This window comes from Hyperoodon ampullatus (genome assembly GCF_949752795.1).
Source record: "Hyperoodon ampullatus genome assembly, chromosome: 12".
NCBI classification, from domain to species: domain Eukaryota; kingdom Metazoa; phylum Chordata; class Mammalia; order Artiodactyla; family Ziphiidae; genus Hyperoodon; species Hyperoodon ampullatus.
The window spans coordinates 40,874,300-40,893,284 of NC_136925.1; the positions used below are offsets into that span (position 1 = coordinate 40,874,300).

The window sequence follows — 18,985 nt, forward strand, 5'->3', positions numbered from 1 at the left end:
CATTCTGATGGATGCAGGAGTACTTAAAAATGCAAATTCTTGAGTCCCACTCCATTCTATAAAATCAGAATCTTTGAGGCCAATGCATGTGAACATGCATTTTAACAAGCTCCCCCAGGTGATTTTTAAGAAGGTGGTCCTGTGAGTTTCCTGGCAACCTTTTGTAAAGTCCCACTGAAATGTTCCAGCCTGGCCTCACCTGTGCCTTAGCAAATTAAGGCAAGAGCCTACACTTGGGCCAGAGCTTTCAACTGAAAACAGCAGCCTCTCCAACCTCACCCCTAACAAAGGGCCAGAGAGGCGGCCCCTACAATTAGCCAGAGGCCCCCAAGAGTCCGCTAAGTATTAATGGTCAAGATTCAGGGCTTTGAGGTTCAGCTGCTCCTCCACTGAACCTTGAGGAGTGGGGTTTTATTCTATTAAAGTTAACACTTTAAGCATTTCTTCTTCTTCCACAGACTTCATCTTACAGATATCCCTGTTGGAAAAACGTTCTTTTCCATTCAATCTCTGCTAATGTTCCCCTTTCCTCTCCTAGCTCAAAAATAGAACAGAGACGTTTTTCCATTTTAATCATTTATTAGCCATCTCATTTATAGACATTAGCTTTTGAAAACAACTAGGAGTAAGGACTCAGTAAAATGCAGCTCCTAAAAATTAATTAAATATTGATTTTTCAAACTTTCTTGTTAAGATTTATGGCCAGGGCTCCAATGAACTCTCTTGCGAGCAAAATCAGCAAGGGCAGTAACTCCTAGCTAAGCTCTAACTCAGGTAATTATGGGTTCTTTTCCTCCCTCTCTCTAATTCCCCTTGTAATTTTAGCCATATAAACAGAATTAAGCCTGGACAAAGGAAAATAGACTCCAGGAAAAAATGTTTTCTGAAATGCTTTTTAGTTATTTAACTTGAAGGGATCTAATTTATTTTCATTTCATTTTGTATCCCAAAAGTCTGAACAGCATTTCTGCCAACCCGTAAGTAGAATCTGGCAAAGGGAGCCCTTAAATTTTGGGGACTTGGCAAGAATCGCTTCAATAATCAAACTGTATGTTAATGAAATACATTATTTTGAAAGGTAAAATATCAAGGAAAGAGTTGTATTTTTGTTGCTTTTATCCCGGTTTCTGTGTGTGTGCATGTGTGTGTAGCAGTAAATATAATAGAAACTATTGTTATAAATTTGTAAAATCTGAATCTCTAGATCCATAGGTTCTTATGTCATTCTTACAATCAGTTAGGTGGGTAGATGATTAGATAGATAGATAGATAGACTGACTTTAAAACGTATTTTTTCTTTTTAAAACAGCAACTGTTGCTTAGATTAATTTTGTACTGCAAGCCATGCTTCCTGAAGGCATATGGTTCGGGGGTTGACATAAAAAGCTGGATCTGGAGCCTTCCTTTACAAAAGAGCACTGGGTTTATGATTTAACTGTTTCTTGTTAGCAGCAGTGTATCGTCTACTCCAGAACTCAGAGATGTAACCACGGCCTTTCACATTAGAAAACAATACCTAGTAAAACTGAGCTTGATGGTATGCCCACTCTACCCAAATACCTTGCTCTGTGCTTCTGTTCCCAAGCTCCTTTGGCCTGGGGAAGTTTACCCACCCCATCTGTCCACCCTGTTAGAGAACACACAGCTCTCTTGCATCCTAGCCGTTCACCACTGGAGGGGGGGGGGCGGTATTTAATTCAGGTTTGACATTCCAGCCAGTGCCTAGCACAGTGTCATACACAGAGCAGGTACTCAACAAATGCCTGCTGAATTGAGGAATGAATAAATCAACTGATAAACATATCAAATGCTAGGCCTTGCTGTACAAGCTTGAACACGGATTTGAGGGAAATATATATATATATATATATTAAAGCAGTGTAAGAGGATGGAGGTGGAATTTGCTTAAGTACCTACAGAGGGGTTTTTTTTGGGGGGGTTTCCCTTGCCCATTATGACTCACTACTGCTAACTATGAAAATTTTAGCTAATAGTGACTCTAATATTCTGCCAGCTTTGTAGGCTTTCATTGTCAAAATGAGTTCTAAATGAGGCATAAGCTCCCAAAGCAGCCAAAAACTCTGCATTACATAGACAGGGGGAGGGAGCACTGGTCAGTAGGATTCTGATTAAACCAGTTAGTGTCATCTCTGATGAGCTCCCACCTGCTGGTCTAGTGACTCGGAAGCACACAAAAGCACAGGACTTTAACTGGGTAAAATGACCTCTGACTGCAAAACAATTGTGAGGTCTGGAACTTTATCTTGTTCTTTCTAGAGGATGAAAAATCTTCTAGCGAGCTTTAACAACCAAAGCTCTATCATTATACTCATCAAGCTGAATAATAATTATAAGTCCATTTATCTACCTTCCCAGCTAGTTTGTTAGCCACTTGAAGGCAGAGACTGTATTCCCAAGGCCTATGCTCCTGGCACATAGTAGATGCTCAGTAATACTTGGTTAATAACAATTCTACACTAGTCTTAACAAAGTACAGGCTCACGGAGCTGGGAGGGACCTTAGAAATAATTTGATACAATCTCTTCGTTTTCAAGATCAGAACAGCCAGAGCCAAACAAGCAAAATAAATTGCCCAGGGTCACAACATTGAACTACATCACAGGATGCTTTTTTAAAGAATTTTTTCCCTCTCAGCCCATAACTCATGGGAAAACTCCAAGAGGGGCTTGAAACAACACTTTCATGCCTCAAGAGCTTCTTCTAAGTTAACATGCCTTTTATAAGTTACAGAACATTAACCTGAAATACATATAAAATAGAATTTAGAGGCTTTCATGTGGTCAATTTATACTGGGGGGTGAAGCTCACAATTCTCAAATTCAACTCATAAATTTAACACCTCTCATTTTTCTCTAGGGCTTTTAAGGGCTTCTTAAAGTCATAGTTAAGAGATCCAGCTTCTTATTCTTCATGTAAAACCAAACTATAAAATTAAAATTTCAGTATTTTAATTGTCTGTGTAAGTCCACCAAATTAATTTGCAGCAGCAAAATAAGATGAAATTATGTAAAGCACAGGGACCAATTTATCATCCCATTACTCATGATGAATTCAACAAGCTTTTACTTCCATATCTAGGTGACAAATATTAAAATTCCTGGTTGTCTGACTGCATCATATGAGAAATGGGACTTTCTTTTACCCCTAAACTAGCCTTCTGAAATTCCAGAAATATATGCTCTCCCACGATGAAAAACGGGCTTGGCCCCCAATGAGGTTTGGGAGGGGAAGTGGGATGCCAAGAGCGAGTGGGCCGAAGGGAGATCAAAAGACCCAGGGACCCCCAGTGCCATACCAGCTCCCCAGTGCAGCCTCCTCAGCTGCAGCTTCACAGGCAGTCCGAGTTTCTAATTTACTAGCACCTCTCAGTTCAGGGCAAAGTTTCCCTCGGGCCTTGATTTTCTTTTCCGTCTCTCTTTCCTCAGGATCAGGCTACTTGAGAATGGAACCTCCTGATTAATGTGTCAAGAGCCATAGACTCTCCTTAATGGAGGTTCTCTGCCTGCTCGGGTCACCCGGGCAGGAGCTGCCACAATGTGTTAAGCCACTAATGAAGGCAAGTGCTCAGTAATGATTTAAAGTGCCCTAAGAACAGAGAGTCTTCGGATTCAGTAGCTTCTCTTCCTACTGCCTGCAAAGCCTCCTTTACTCTCTGGCCTAACGCATCCCTGTCTGCCAAGCTTCTGTGGCAGAAAAGCGAAAAGGCAGACTTCTCCAAATACAAAATGGAATTTGAACCTCCAGATGATGGTTTTGGTTTGTGACACACTGGACTGCCTACTCATGGGCACGAATCTGTCGCTTCACATGGTTTTCCAAAACAATTTTCTAAAGTGGATCTTTAAAACACATCGGGATGAATCATTAAAACATCTCAGGGTGACGATACTCCTGGAAGGGATAAGATGCCGAAGCAGATGGAAGGCATCTATTATATGCCTCTAAGTGAGTGAATATATTTAAGCAGCAAGGCATCAGAAACTCTATCAAGTCCCTGTCAGGAAGCACTGAGAAACTCCCCAGCCTTCTTTAAAAGGGGGTAATTAGCGGGACTTCCCTGGTGGTCCAATGGTTAAGAATCCGCCTTCCAATGCAGGGGACACGGGTCCAACCCCTGGTTGGGGAACTAAGATCCCACAGGCCATGGGGCAACTAAGCCCGTGTGCCACAACTACAGAGCCCATGCACCACAACTAGAGAGAAGCCTGTACACCGCAACTAAGACCGGACGCAGCCAAAAGTAAATAAATAATTTCTTTAAAGGGGGCAATTAGCATCTTTTACAGAGTCTCCATACCCACTTATGCCTGAAACACAACCTGAATGGTGCTGATGTATCTCAGGAACCTCAAGGCTTCTTCATCCAGGGACCGAGCAGGGCCTGCCCAAGGCTGAAGGTCTATATGCCACCGGGGACCCTGTAAGGAGAAAACATAGGTCAGTGTGTAAGGTATCAGGAGCTTGGGATGGGGCTGGGCAGGATGCAGAGCATCAGGGAGGCAAGACTACTAGCCGCCTGCAAAACAAACACAGCTGCACTTTGCGGCAGGGAGTTGGTTCGGAGCTGCTATAGTTAAGGCCACATCAATCACAGGGAGACAAATGAGGTCTGAGAAAGCCCGGTTACCAGATTAAGCAGGAGACTGCAAAAGCTAGAGGGGACATCTGTCTCGAGCTTCTGATCAAAGGCAAACTCCACTCGACCCCGTGAGGCTCTCTCAGCTGCGGCTTTGTATTACCCGGAGCCGCTCCCCGTTGTGGAGAAAACCTCCCCTGCCTACTATGGTTTCCAAGGCTTAGAGCTTCAGAAATAGGTGCCTCCTAGGGGCCAGTTTTGTTGTCATGGTCCCATAATGCCTGAATCCTCAGGGCGCTTGGGCACCTTCCCCCCGAGCAAGCGGGGGGCAGCACCCAGAGTTCTAGACCTCAGTGCACCTGTCATCTGGACCATGCACCTGCCAACAGTCCCTGGAGCTGGCACTACCACGGCTGGCAAGGGTGGCCTTCTAGCACTGTGAGACAACCTCCAGCTTTCAGCTGAGGAAATGAGGAGCTCCCAGGAGCAGGGGGATCAGAACCCTAAGCCCCCTTTTACAGCAAGGGTAGAGTGGATGAAGGGTTGGAGGAAAGTAGTGGTGATCTAGAAGAATAAAAAATGGGGACCCCTCCAATCAAAAGGAAGCACTAGTCATAAAATCCTTGCTAGAGTTCAAGTTCCCCGCCTATAGTTGTCACCACCTGGAAACCTCCGGAGGCTCACTGTGATCCCAAGGGCAGAGTACTGCCCAGAGTGTATGATGCGGAAGGGCAGGGGCCTGGGCAGGGAGAAGCCCCAGCAGTTGGCAGGGTGAACATCTAGCGTCAGTAAAGACTCTGGGGGTCTGGGCACAGGGGTTCCTGCAGAGTGGTTAAGATGGGCCCCATAACCCCATTTTAAGGTGAGGAAAGGGGCAGGGGAGGGTTCTGGGGACAAAATAAAGAGACTGTTCATGTATACACATTGTTCTCCGGTCAGGTATTGCAATGGTCTGAACATCTGTCTCCCACCCCAAATTCCTATGTTGAAATCCTAATGCCCTAAAGTGTGATGATGTTAGGGGGGTAGGACTTTTGGGAGGTGCTCATGTCATGAGGGTGGAGCCTTCATGAATGGAATTAGTGCCCTTTTAAAAGAGACCCCTCGGGCTTCCCTGGTGGCACAGTGGTTGAGAGTCTGCCTGCTGATGCAGGGGACACGGGTTCGTGCCCCGGTACGGGAAGATCCCACATGCCGCGGAGCAGCTGGGCCCGTGAGCCATGGCCACTGGGCCTGCGCGTCCGGAGCCTGTGCTCCGCAGTGGGAGGGGCCAGAACAGTGAGAGGCCCGCGTACCACAAAAAAAAAAAAAAAGAGAGAGACCTGGGCTTCCCTGGTGGCACAGTGGTTGAGAGTCTGCCTGCTGATTCAGGGGACACGGGTTCATGCCCCGGTCCAGGAGGATCCCACATGCCCAGAGCGGCTGGGCCCGTGAGCCATGGTCGCTGGGCCTGCACGTCCGGAGGCCACAGCAGTGAGGGGCCCGCGTACTGCAAAAAAAAAAAAAAGAGAGACCCCTCATAGCTCCCTAGGCCCTAACACCATGTGAGGACACAGAAAGAAGTCAGCCATCTGCAGCCCAAAAGAGGGCCCTCACCAGAGCCCAACCATGCTGGCACACCAATCTTGAACATCCAGCCTCCAGAACTGTGAGCAATAAATTTCTGTTGTTTGTAAGCCAGCCAGTCTGTGGTATTTTGTTATGGCAGCCAGAATAGCCTACGACAGGTATTATGGCAAGAACTGTCTGTCACCCACAAAGAAACATCGAAACAGGCTAGCCCTGAGGCACTTTAGTACATTTATGGTTTTTTTGCCCCGAAATGGGGTGGCCTAGGTGACTTGGGGTTAAACGGAAAGCAAGGAAGAGTGGGGGGCAAGCAGGTTAGTCAGTGTGAAGCCAAGTGTGTGGGCTTGGGGAAGAAGAGTACACTCTGGCATGAGGGTCAGAGATAAATGCAGACACTTTGTAAGTGGTAAAGCGTTATTCCAGGTTAGGCATTATGAGACTCATATCACTGCACCAAGTCCCGAGAACCCACAGTCTTATTGGCTAGTCAGGTCTGCACTGCCTTATGGTGGCTGAGACCCCTGCAGTCCTCTGGACTGAAAAAACCCTCACTGATTTCCCACAGGCTGTCTTTTCCTCAGGAATCCTTAAGGCAGGGACAGTTTCATGGGCATGCAACCTGCACAGTCTTAGAAGGCTCAGTGCTTGGCTCAGTGCTGACACCCTTAATAATTTTTTAACAAGAGCCTCCACATTCTTATTCTGTGCTGAGCCCTGCAAATTATGTAGTCAGTCTGCCCTGAGGGGCACCTTTTTTTGGGAAACAGGCTTTTCGTATAGCTGTTCCTGTTCTGTGAAGGTTGAGTAGGCAAGAGACTCCAGTCAGAGAGAGCCTGAGAACATTAAGTAATATATCTTCCCAGTTAATGGCTCCCACCCCCTATTTCTTTTTTCCTTCTCTAAATTAGCTGTTGACCACCATTCAGTCAAACAGTACTTATTGAGCATCAGCCACTCTGTGCCACGCACTGGTCGGCACACATGGGAACAAAACCCAGAGGCTCCTGGGAGGTGCTCACAGTCTGGTGGGGGAGACAGATACATACAAGATAAGTTTGACAGGGAAATGCTGAAACGTTAGGGAAAGTCATTCTTTCTGGGAAATTACTTAATTATGAAATCATAAATTATAGACACACTTTAGTACAAACACCTCTTAGTTTTGCTTGGTCACACTCCTTTTGCGTCTAATGACAAAGAGTGTCTTCCCAGGTTGCCGCTGCTGTCAGCACAGCAACACAATGCTGCATGCAAGCTTGTCCAGCCCTGGGGCTTAAAACTCCCCACATCATTGTCGTGGGACCCTGACAAGTACCCTGGCACCTGGCCCAGAAGCCTCTTGATGAAAATGATAAAGATCCCACATTATGGTTCTCCTCTAAATCAGGGACCTGTAAACTTTTTCTATAAGAGGTCAAACAGCAAATATTTTAGGCTTTGCAGGCCATACAGTTTCTGTTGCAATTCCTCACCGCCTGTTGTAGCTCAAAAGCAGCCAAAGACAGTAAGTAAACAAATGGTCAGGACTGTATTCCAATAAAACTCCATTTACAAAAACAGCCGGCAGGCTGGACTGGGCCTGCAAGGCTGTAGTTTGCTGACCCCTGCTCTATTTGATTCTAATTTGGTTGTAGACCAGCCTAGAGGAGAGTGTTTACTTGAAATAATGCAAGAGACACAGATTAAGATATCTAGGTTACAAACAACTTTGTCATCTGGGTGACTGGGGAAATATCAGCCAGGTCCCAGCAGCATACAGTGGGAAGAATTTAATAGAGAGACTATTTATAATACAAAGGTGTAGGCAGAGTTTAGGAAACCAATAAGGAGTAATGCAATACCTGTGGCTGGTAGCACCAGGGAGCCCTTACAAACCCTGAGCCTGAAGGAGCAAGGAGGGGGAGGAATTTGTGGCACCCAGAGAGGGAAACTGCACGGGGAAGGTGTTTCATAGAAGAACACAGCCAATCCCCATCACATCCAGCCCTATTACATACCCGCCCTAACTGTCAAATCGAAGGGGAAGTAGAGAAGAGGGAGGCTGTGGTTGGCCCACAGGTCAGCCTACGGGGGTGCAGAGCAGGAGGAGCAGGATGGAGAGTGGCTCTGGACAGGCAAGTGGAAGGCCTCCTGCACAGCATCTCTGGAAAGAGGCACTGAGACTTGACCAGGGAGTCATTCATTCATTCAGTGGCCATTTGTGCCTCGTGCCAGGCTCTGGGTTACAATTTAATACAGGACAGAGCTGTGTGCACCAATAAATGCAATGAAGTTCTGCAAGAGCTCTGACTGAAATCTCTGTAGGGCACAATGGGGTCACGGAGAGATGAAGGACCCAAGTACCAATCCAAAATAAATGCCAGAAAATACAAATGTAGATGATAGGAAGCAGTCTCCAATGTGAGAAGCCCAAAACTCTCATTAAAGAGACACCTTAAAAACAGTAGAAGCACTTAACCTGGGCTAACACACGAAAGTAATGTCACAGATCAGTAACAGTGAATCCATACGGTGACTTAACATGACAAAACTATATAATTATCTTAGGAATCCACAAGCAGTATCCATCTTGCTATCTGATATTTCTCAGTTTCACTGAGTGTTGACCACGACAAAGCTAAACGCGACAGCTGGAATGGTGAATAACATAAGTTGAGGGGCCTCAGGTGGGGATATAATAGAAATATACAGCAGACAGATGCCCTCAGAAGTGCTCTGGCTTAATGCTTTGGTTGAGCTGTTTAAAAAACATTTCACATAAAGTAATGTTCTCATCGGCATCAGTCTGACAGCAGTTTGTGATTATTTCCCCAAGGAAACCACTAGCTTTTATCATCTCTTTCAATTATCACTTGTCTTAATTCTCTAGTGCACACATCAATATTTATCTTTCAAAGATCCCACAAACAGAATTCTCTGAGCACCTTAAAATACCCATGGTTGGTGTTTACTAGTACAAGGCAAAAAACCCATCTTTTTCTTTTAAAAAGATTTTATCATTATGATTTTACCCTCAAACAGTTCCCTAAAATGCCAAGGTCCACTATTAGCCATGTGCTCCAAATATCAAGTGGCCAGGACAAGGCTACGCCCCCTCACTCCCAGGAGGTGGGAAGGTAGATTCCCAGTCCCTTTTGTCACCCCCACTTCCTCTTCAGATGGGTAAAGGAGCAGCTTAAGCAGAAGGTGGTGGAGGTACAGTCACTGGGGTCATTGGGGGCTGGTCTGTCTGTCCCCGGCAGGCTTGAGCTGAAACGTCAAATGGAGCATACACAATGAGTTGCCACAGAGAAGCGGCCAGGCTCCTGAGCCCCTGCAGGGGTGGTGGGCGGGGTGGGGGGTGGGGGTGTAGTCCAATTCCTTTGCAATCTGTGGTCCGGCCCTCTACCTAAACCACCAGGCCAGTCGTTCAAAGGAGCCCCTCCTGCAGCAAAGACAGCCATCCCAGAAAAGGCAGGGTCCCAGGTTTCTGAGGAAAGGCAGCAGCCCCCACCCCCTTTCGTCTGTGAAGGATTCATCCTGCACTTCCTCCAGGAAACATGCGTTGCAAAGTGAACTGGTTTCTTCTAACGAGGGGAAATGTCTTGATTATACAGAAAAAAATTCCAAAAATTAACACTAAGCAAAGGATTCTATACACAACTAACTCATGTTGTTTGGGGGCTATTTTGCAGACATCTGAGCATCTCTTCCCAAAGGGTAAAAAGTGATCGCTGAGTCAGCCCAAGTTGGTGCACAGAGATGATGGATCTGGCTGTAAAGACGGCAGCAAGCACAGCCGTGAGGCTTCCACATATTTTTATAATTTATGACTTCAGCATCAAATTTGTTTCTTGAAAAAAGAAAATGATTCTTTCAAGCCAAAGAAACTGAATTCCAAGATTTTACTAATAAAAGATAATGCAAAAAATAAAGCAATCTTTTAAAATACTCTTTTGCCTACCAGCCTACACGTATGCATCTAATAGAAATATATTAACTCAAAACCATAAGCCCCAAGCAAAACTGGCTGCATTAAAAAATATATATATATGTACATATATATATATATACACACACACACATATAAAAGCAGAGCCACCCATGACCTGAAAAGAGAATCATCGATTCTGCCTTGTGCAAAAGCTTTCTTTGCCTTGAAATTTGGAACAACAGCTTCCTTCTTCAGAGGCCGTTTTCCCCACACCCATGAATGACCTCATGCAGGCCACAAAGAAATTGTCCAATTAGCAAGAGTTTCACCATCAGTTGTACAAGCAAGTTTTGTACATGCATGTTTTTTACTTTCTTTTAAAATAAGAACCAAAGAAGAAGTCTAATGGTACCACTCCTCTGTGTTTCAATGCTACAGTTCTTTGGGGATGAAACTGTATGATAAGTGATTTAAATAATCAGTTTCTTTATTGTGATGGATAATTGGTAGAGTGTCTGGGATATTTTTACGATGTTTTAATACTCTCAAATGCGCATTCCCACAGCTAGTAAGCTCTTGAAAGGTTTTAGAACCAGCAATTTTCTGCTGGGAGAGATGGCTAACAATTGATTTTCTGTGCTGTGGTTGTGCCTGTGGAAAAGAACAAGGTTGTGAGTCCTTGACTCAAACTAAACAATACGCCGAGCCTGTGTGATGAGTTGATTTTGGGAAGCCTAAGCTTTCTAGAAAAAAAACCAAACTCAAAACAAGCAAAATCTATTTATTTGGCAATTCTGCTGCAATTCTGTGCTAATTAAGAGCATCTGTCAGTGGGTAGGAAACAATGATTGAAGGCAATTGTTTGCTCCTTTTTAGAAGGATAAGGGGGGGCTGTGGGAGTTGTTGGGGGAGGCGGAGGCACAAAATGGTACCTGGGCAGAGCATGAATCTAGGTAAGCACCAGCCACTGTCTTTCTGGAATGTCCTGAGATAACCATGGTTTCTAGGACTTTGCTCGAGTGGGATTAGGGGCTCCCAGAGTCTCTGGGTGGCAGCTCACATGTCTCTCCCCACCATTCTCATTTAATAGGACTTTCTCTCAGAATCAGCCCTGCTTTGGAAAGAGCAGGGGTCAGTTACACACTTTATGGTAACATTTAAAATTCAGGTACCCCATGCAAAAATTTCATTAAAAAAAATATCTCCGTTTCAGTTCTGAGTAACATGGATAAGCATGCCCGCACCCTGTGTCTGGCACTGAATATGGCAGTAAAACCTGGACAGAATGCAGAGGGCAGCTATCTGAAGAATCTGAAAAGTAAATACTGGCAGGCAGACTGAAGGCCAGAACTCAAAGTACCAGGAACCAGCAGTGAGGTCACCACTGTTTTTCTCCTGGTATCCCCCTCGAGCCCCGACTCAGGCAGCCGCACACTGGATGTGGACATCATTGCAGACCGAGAGCTCCAGGAGAAGCCCTCTAGTTCAGGCTCAAGGAGGGAAGGGGTCTCCTAATGCTCAGAGAAAGCAGGGGGCTTCCCCATTTCCCCCTCTCCTTGCATTTCTTTTCCTTCATTCTAGCATCCCAACTCCCAGGCAATCCCACTGCAGCAGTGGAAGCCACAGCAGGAGTCCGCAAGCACCTAAAACTCTGAGGAAAGGGAAGTTTCTTCTCTGATGTGAGGTTGTGGCCCCAAACCCTGCTGAGTATTTTCTCTCTTCTTGGGCAGCTTGGCCTTGGACTTGGACATAGTCATGGGAAGGGTGCCATAAAACACACATAGTCATGGGAAGGGTGCCATAAAACACAAGCAGAGCAAGAGTAAAGTCTAGCCTTTCTAGCCAGAGGTTCAGAAATGCAGGGAGCTAGATAATACAGTCAATCCTCGGTATCTGTGGATGCGGAACACTGGGGATACTGAGGGCCGAATGTAGTATGCCGCTGTATAAGAGACTTGAGCATCCACAGATTTTGCTATCAGTGCGCATGCTAGAAACAATCCCCTCCCCACCCCAGATACCTAGATACTTGCATCTGCACCTGCATCTGAACCATTAGCATATCAAAAACTTTGAGAACCAAGCTAACAGACAGACTTCCACCAGGTGCCAGACCGGCCACTGGTGTCATGCATGTGGGACAGATCTGAAGAACACTGCAAAGATTTTGAAAACAGAACTGATACTGAAACCATAATCCATAGAAGGCTGGCTGGAACTTGAGACCTGAACCCAACCAGGTCAAGTGCCTGTAAAAACAAATATATGGACATTATCTATAGTATTTAAACATAACTCAGAGTCTCACGATATTACATACAAAATACCCAGGATATAACCCAAAACTACTCAGCGTATGAAGAATCAGGAAAATCCCAATTGGTGTGGGGAAAAGACAATCAACAAATGCCAATGACATGACACAGATACTGGAATTATTTGACAAAAACTTAAAAGCAACTATCACAGAAATACTCCAAGAAGTAATAGTGTACACTCTTGAAACCAACAGAAACATAGAAAGTCTCAGCAAAGAAATAGGATATATAAAGAGCCAAATGGACATTTCAGACCTGAAAAATACAATAAACAAAATAAAAATCTCAGTAGATGGACTCAATAGCAGAATGAATATAACACAAAAAAGAGTCAGTGAACTTGAAGATAGATCAATAGAGAGTATCCAATCTGAACAACAGAGAGAAAAAATTATTTGAAGAAGAAATGAGGGCTTCCCTGGTGGCACAGTGGTTAAGAATCCGCCTGCCAACGCAGGGGACACGGGTTCGAGCCCTGGTCCAGGAAGACCCCACATGCCGCGCCGCAACTAAGCCCGTGCACCACAACTACTGAGCCTGCGCTCTAGAGCCCATGCACCACAACTCCTGAACCCAGTGCGCCTAGAGCCTGTGCTCCACAACAAGAGAAGACACCGCAATGAGAAGCCTGTGCACCGCAAGGAAGAGTAGCCCCCGCTCACCACAACTAGAGAAAGCCCGCACACAGCAATGAAGACCCAATGTAGCCAAAAACAAAATAAATAAATTAATTTATTTTTTTAAAAAATGAAAAGAGCCTCAGGGACCTGTGGACAATATCAAGAGGTCTAACACTCAGTTACTGGAATCCAAGAGGAGGAAGAGAAAGAATGCAGTGTAGAAAAAAATATTTAAAGGTATAATGGCTAAAAGATTCTCAAATTTGACATTAGACATAAACCTAGAGATTCAAGAAGCTCAGCAAACCCCTAACAGAAAGACACAAAGAAATCTATGTCCATACACATCTTAATCAAACTGCTGAAAACTAAAGACACCGACAACAACAAAAAGCTCAGTCTCCTTAATCTTGTGATAGACTTAATAGTGGGCCAGGGTCCAAATGGCTAGATGGGAAAGGCAGAGGCAGCCGAGCTCAAAAGGGCTTCTTACCCTGAGGTCCCCCCTCTGTCAAGGCCCAGTCCCACCTCCCCAAGTCCATCTGCTAAATGTCTTTGGCAGCAGAAAGCACACATACTGAAACCCAAATCCAGAGCACATTGTGAATCCTTTCCCCATCAATCCGCCGCCTCTGCAACATTACACAGAGCGTAGGCTGGGAGGCAAGGGAACCAGAAATCAAATCAACTCTGACAAGAAAAAATGCACTATCATTCAAGCAGATAACTTTTAGGAAGAAATTTTTTAAATAAAATAAAAAATAAAAGGACAAGGAGGAATAAATGCTCAGCTCTAGATTTATTCTCTAAGTTATCCTGGTAAGTTGGAAAGAAATGCCAAACTAATTTGAGTTGGGTTTTGTTCTTAAACTGACATCTTTAAATTCACTGTGTTTTCTGTGTGTGGCAAAACCGTTCAAGTCTGGGTGAGATTGAAACACACAAAGGGATGGTGAAGAGAATAAAATATATAATGTATTTTAGGTTTTTATCATTGACAACAGAAAGAGAAGCCAAATTCCTGGAGTAGATCCAGTGAAATGCAAAGGTTTTCATTCATTTTCATGATATAGAAACTATATAACATCTGCATACACAGTAGGCACTCAAATATGAAATCATGGATCTCACTAGGGTTACACATCAACCATGAAAGGAAGGGAGGAGTTTCATTTGTCTTATGAAAGTAAGATTATATAAGACTGTTTGCCTAAGAAAGCAAAAAGGAACGTAGAAACAGCATTTATCACATTTTTAAGGATTCTCTCTCTCTCTCTCTCTCTGGCACACACACACCCCTCCACACATATGCACACTGTATTCAAAACATGTAAGTTACCCAGACTTGGGACTCAGAATCCTAGAAGCTTAATATCATCTGAATCAACATCAATCTGTTATGAGGTCATGGATTTACTTCAGTTTGAAAACTCCAGCCAGTTAATATCCCCCAAGTTATTTACCAGTTCCCAAAACATTACCCTCTCAAAATAGAAGGTCTGCAGGACCCCTATAAACCCATTTCAAGGATTCTTTTTTTCTTTTTTTAACATCTTTATTGGAGTATAATTGCTTTACAATGGTGTGTTATTTCAAGGATTCTTGAATCCTGAGTAGATGCCAAAGCCAAAAGAGACATGGAGTTAGCAGAGGGCAGGGAGAACAGGAAAACCACCAGGAGGGAGGGAGAGGAATAGAGAAGGGAAACAAGAGAATGGGGGGCATGAGAGGAAAAAGGGTTGCTCCCCCAATACCTGCTCAGCAATCTCCATCCTCCCCACAAGTTCACCTGGGACCCAGGGTTGTCAATAAGTGGTACCCAGGACTCTTTGGTGGCTCTCATGAGCCACATGAGTCCTCACACCTCATGCCAAACCACAAGTCCCCCATGGGTTCCCTCAGTGTGATCCTGAGGCTGCCAGTCACGTCCATGCAGATGCCTCCTTAGCCTCTCAGCCTCCGAACCTCTAAGGAGGCTCTGTGGCACAATGCTGAGCAGAAAGCCCATCAGTGGTAAGGCTCCATGCTGCTGAGCAGTTTCACAGGAAAAGTGTTTCAGTTCTACAGTCTAAACAAGACATGATTTCTATTACCGAAAAGAATTAAAATGCATCACCCAGCATCACCAAGTGCAGGGAGATGGGGATCATGGCAAAAAGAATGCATCCCAGAGGCCACATCTGAGATGCAGAGCTGCAGCATCCAATAGCCACCCTGCAGGCTGACGCGGGGAACAGCAGCTGCATGTGGCACGATGCATAGATGGAACACAAAGCCATCCCTGGAAATCAACCAGAGACACTGGATGACGCTTGGGTAGCCTCTGAAAAAGGATGTAGCAAGCAAGACAAGGTGCTCTGCCGTGAGTAGGACAGCCGAGGGTGGGTGGGAAAGAGAAAAATGGGTTTCAGGACCCCAGAAAAACCACACACCACGGTTCAAGGGTATCATCAGTTTCCTGATGAGGCTGTCATATCCCACTGACTATAAGCCATCGGTTGCACACAACTATTTATGTATGTATATTTGTACGTGTGTATGTATGCATATATGTTTCTCAGTTTTAAGTGAATGTTCATTCATCATTAACTAACTTGTCACCTTTATATTGTCCATGTTTTATATTGTCCATATTGCCACTCTCTGGCCCTTTTGATTATGATATAGTATCTGGTAGCCTGAGTGAATCCTACTGACAATTAGAGATAAGACTCTGGTTCTGGGACATTCCTCACATGATTCTATATTTATAGAACATTTTTCTGTCTGAGTGCACTGTAAGTTATAGTGTCTGACAAGTAGAAGCAGCTCAATAAATGTTTCTTTTTCATCTGTGGGAGGCTGCCAGCAGTGTAAAAGAAGGCAGAGAGAGAGCTGGCTGGACAACTCTGGAACCAAAAGCACTTTAAGCTTCAAACCTAAATGGAAGCTTATCATTAAGTGGCCCTTTTCAGGAACATGAAGAATTGCCGAAGGAAGCAGACTTTTTCGGAGGTCAGTTATTACCGGGTTTGTAACTCTCTGAACTGAGAGTTCTTTGGTGAAAGAGAAAGGGACTCTCAAAGGTTAGAAGTGAAGCTGCCAAAGTGTCATCTGACCTTGGCCCCGTCCCCTTTCCCCATTTCAAACTGGAAATAACAAGAGTAAACGGGACAGATTGTGAAAATAAATACAGCAGATCTAAACCGATGAAAAATGTTGACCATATTTCTTAATTGTATGAGAAAGGAGCACTAACAGTCCTTGCATTAAAGAAAAACAAGCAAACTTCCATCCACAGGAGGAGCTTTAAAAATAAACAAGTTATAGAATTCAGAAGACAGAAACTATTTCTAGCCTTAAATTTTATTTGTTTCATACTAACAGAGAATCACTGTATTCAAAAAGACCTAAAGAGTGATCTAGACCAACTCCTTTATATTATAATTGAAGAAAATGAAGCTTAGAGAGGTGAAGTGACATACAAGTCACACAGGTAGGAGGAGGAGGGCTGTGACTTGGACCCATACCTCTAGGCTGCTACTCCCATCGTTGCTCTGCTACACCATGCTGCCTTCATCCCAGGTCCAAGAGTTTTATCTTCCCCATATCTAGTTTTACTGTTAATATAGACATTTTGGGCTTCCCTGGTGGCGCAGTGGTTGAAAGTCCGCCTGCCGATGCAGGGGACATGGGTTCGTGCCCCGGTCCGGGAAGATCCCACATGTCGCGGAGCGGCTGGGCCCATGAGCCATGGCCGCTGAGCCTGCGTGTCCGGAGCCTGTGCTCCGCAACGGGAGAGGCCACAGCAGTGAGAGGCCTGCGTACCGCAAAAAAAAAAAAAAAAAATAGACGTTTTACGCCCAATAGCAACTTAGAAGGGATTCCCAGGTGAAAACCACAATGGCTGTCTTGCACTTACACACTCATTGATGCAAGGGGTAACAAACTTATGAAATTCTTCACCCATAAGATGTGGAATATACTAAAAAATTCACTAGTGGCTCTGAAAATGTCATAGACAATGAATCCTCAGTGAGTTAAAAAGGAGGATTAGAAAAGATTCAGGCCTTTCTGATGAATGGCAATGGTATATCTAAGTTGAGGCAAGGGCATCTTGAGGCCCTGAACGACAGCAAGAAGGTGACATCTTGCCTCTCACCTCCCTCCCCAACCCACACTGGGAATATAGCATGAATGATAAATATTTCTTCTTTTAACCTACTGACATTTTGATGATGTTTGCTACTGCAGTACCTAGCCTATTCTGACTGATACAGGTCCCTAAAAGGCACTGGGTAAAAGATGGTTATCATTATTATAAATGCATCCCCACAGAACCTTCCCAATGCCATGCCGTCAAGGACTGAATGGTAGGCTAGAATGGATGATTGGTCTTATGGAGATTCTCCCATAAGGAAAGAAAAGAAGTGTAACGGATGACAATTCATTGCCAAGATAAGACTCAGGGAAGTCAGGAAGTGCTCAGATAAAGACCATAAGGACAAAACAGATCCTACTCTCTGGTCTGTTTCCTAAAAGCATCTTGCCCCTAACATGCCAGGCCAGGCCTTTTCCCTCGTACCCAGAATTCTCTCCCTTATTCCCTAGTCAGTTCAAATTCCACTTATTCTTCTGGATCCAGTTTTAGTCCCACATACTTCCCCCAAATTTCCTAATCACTCAAGCCTCCACTATACACAAAATAAACTATGCAAAGCAGGATCTTCAGCAACTATTGCTTGTACTTCTCATTTTATACTTAATCAGATGTTTGTTATAATTTGTTTCAAGTGTGTCAATCTTGCTTCTCAAACCAGACTACAAGCCTTGTGAGGACACCATGTGTTTTATTTCTTTTGCAGTCCCCCAGAGATATGATTCCAAGGGACATTTTTACATTGATTTAAATGCCAGGGAGGAAAGAACATGATAGCATTCTTAGGATTAAGGACAATGTTTTTATTACTTTTGAAGAAAGTAGGGAAATTTACTAGCTGGGCTTTATAGTAATATCTTAATCTAGCTAAATATAAATACTATTTATTTAGGTGGAAATAAATTATTATCAACCTTAAATGTTTTTTTGTTTTTGTTTTTTTTTTTGCGGTACGCGGGCCTCTCACTGCTGGGGCCCCTCCCGCCGCGGAGCACAGGCTCCGGACGCGCAGGCCCAGCCGCTCCGTGGCACGTGGGATCCTCCCGGACCAGGGCATGAACGCACGTCCCCTGCATCGGCAGGCGGACTCTCTACCACTGCGCCACCAGGGAAGCCCCCTTAAATGTCTTTGATTCAAATTAAAATAAAAACAGAGATGACAAGAAGTTCAGCAGGAATTCTGACAAAAACTTTAAGAAAGCATTGTTGAAAAAAAAAAGAAAGCATTGTTGAGAATTTAAGACATTTCATTCAAAATTAACATTTGTTTTGGTACATATATACAGTGGAATATTACTCAGCCATAAAAAAGAATGATAATGCCATTTGCAGCAACATGGATGGACCTAGAGATTATCATACTAAGTGAAATAAGTCAGACAAAGACAAACATATGATATCACTTATATGTGGACTCTAAAAAATGATACAAATGAACTTACTTATATAACAGAAATAGAGTCACAGATGTAGAAAACAAACTTATGGTTCACAGGGGGTAAGGGGGGGATAAATTGGGAGACTGGGATTGATATATACACGCTACTATGTATAAAATAGATAATTAATAAGGACCTGCTCTATAGCACAGGGAATTCTACTCGATACTCGGTAATGGCCTATATGGGAAAAGAATCTAAAAAAGAGTGGCTATATGTATATGTATACATGATTCACATTGCAGTACACCTGGAACTAACACATTATAAATCAGCTATACTCCAATAAAAATTTTTTTAAATATTTAGAGATCCTGCAGATTAAGGGGAGGCTCCTGATGTAGTGGGTTAAAGAAGTAATTTTTCATCTCTGGAGACTTGGGTTCAAACC

General features: G+C 44.1%; 1 protein-coding gene across 1 annotated transcript in view; it reads right to left on the minus strand.

Annotated features, from left to right (window-relative positions):
* METTL24 (methyltransferase like 24) overlaps positions 1-18,985 on the minus strand; it is a gene marked incomplete at both ends in the record, with an annotated part of 108,716 nt that overhangs the window by 68,467 nt on the left and 21,264 nt on the right. Inside the window, one exon of the mRNA XM_079716697.1 lies at positions 4,341-4,439. Coding sequence (XP_079572823.1) covers positions 4,341-4,439 — 99 coding nt within the window. The remainder of the gene's footprint in view (positions 1-4,340; positions 4,440-18,985) is intronic.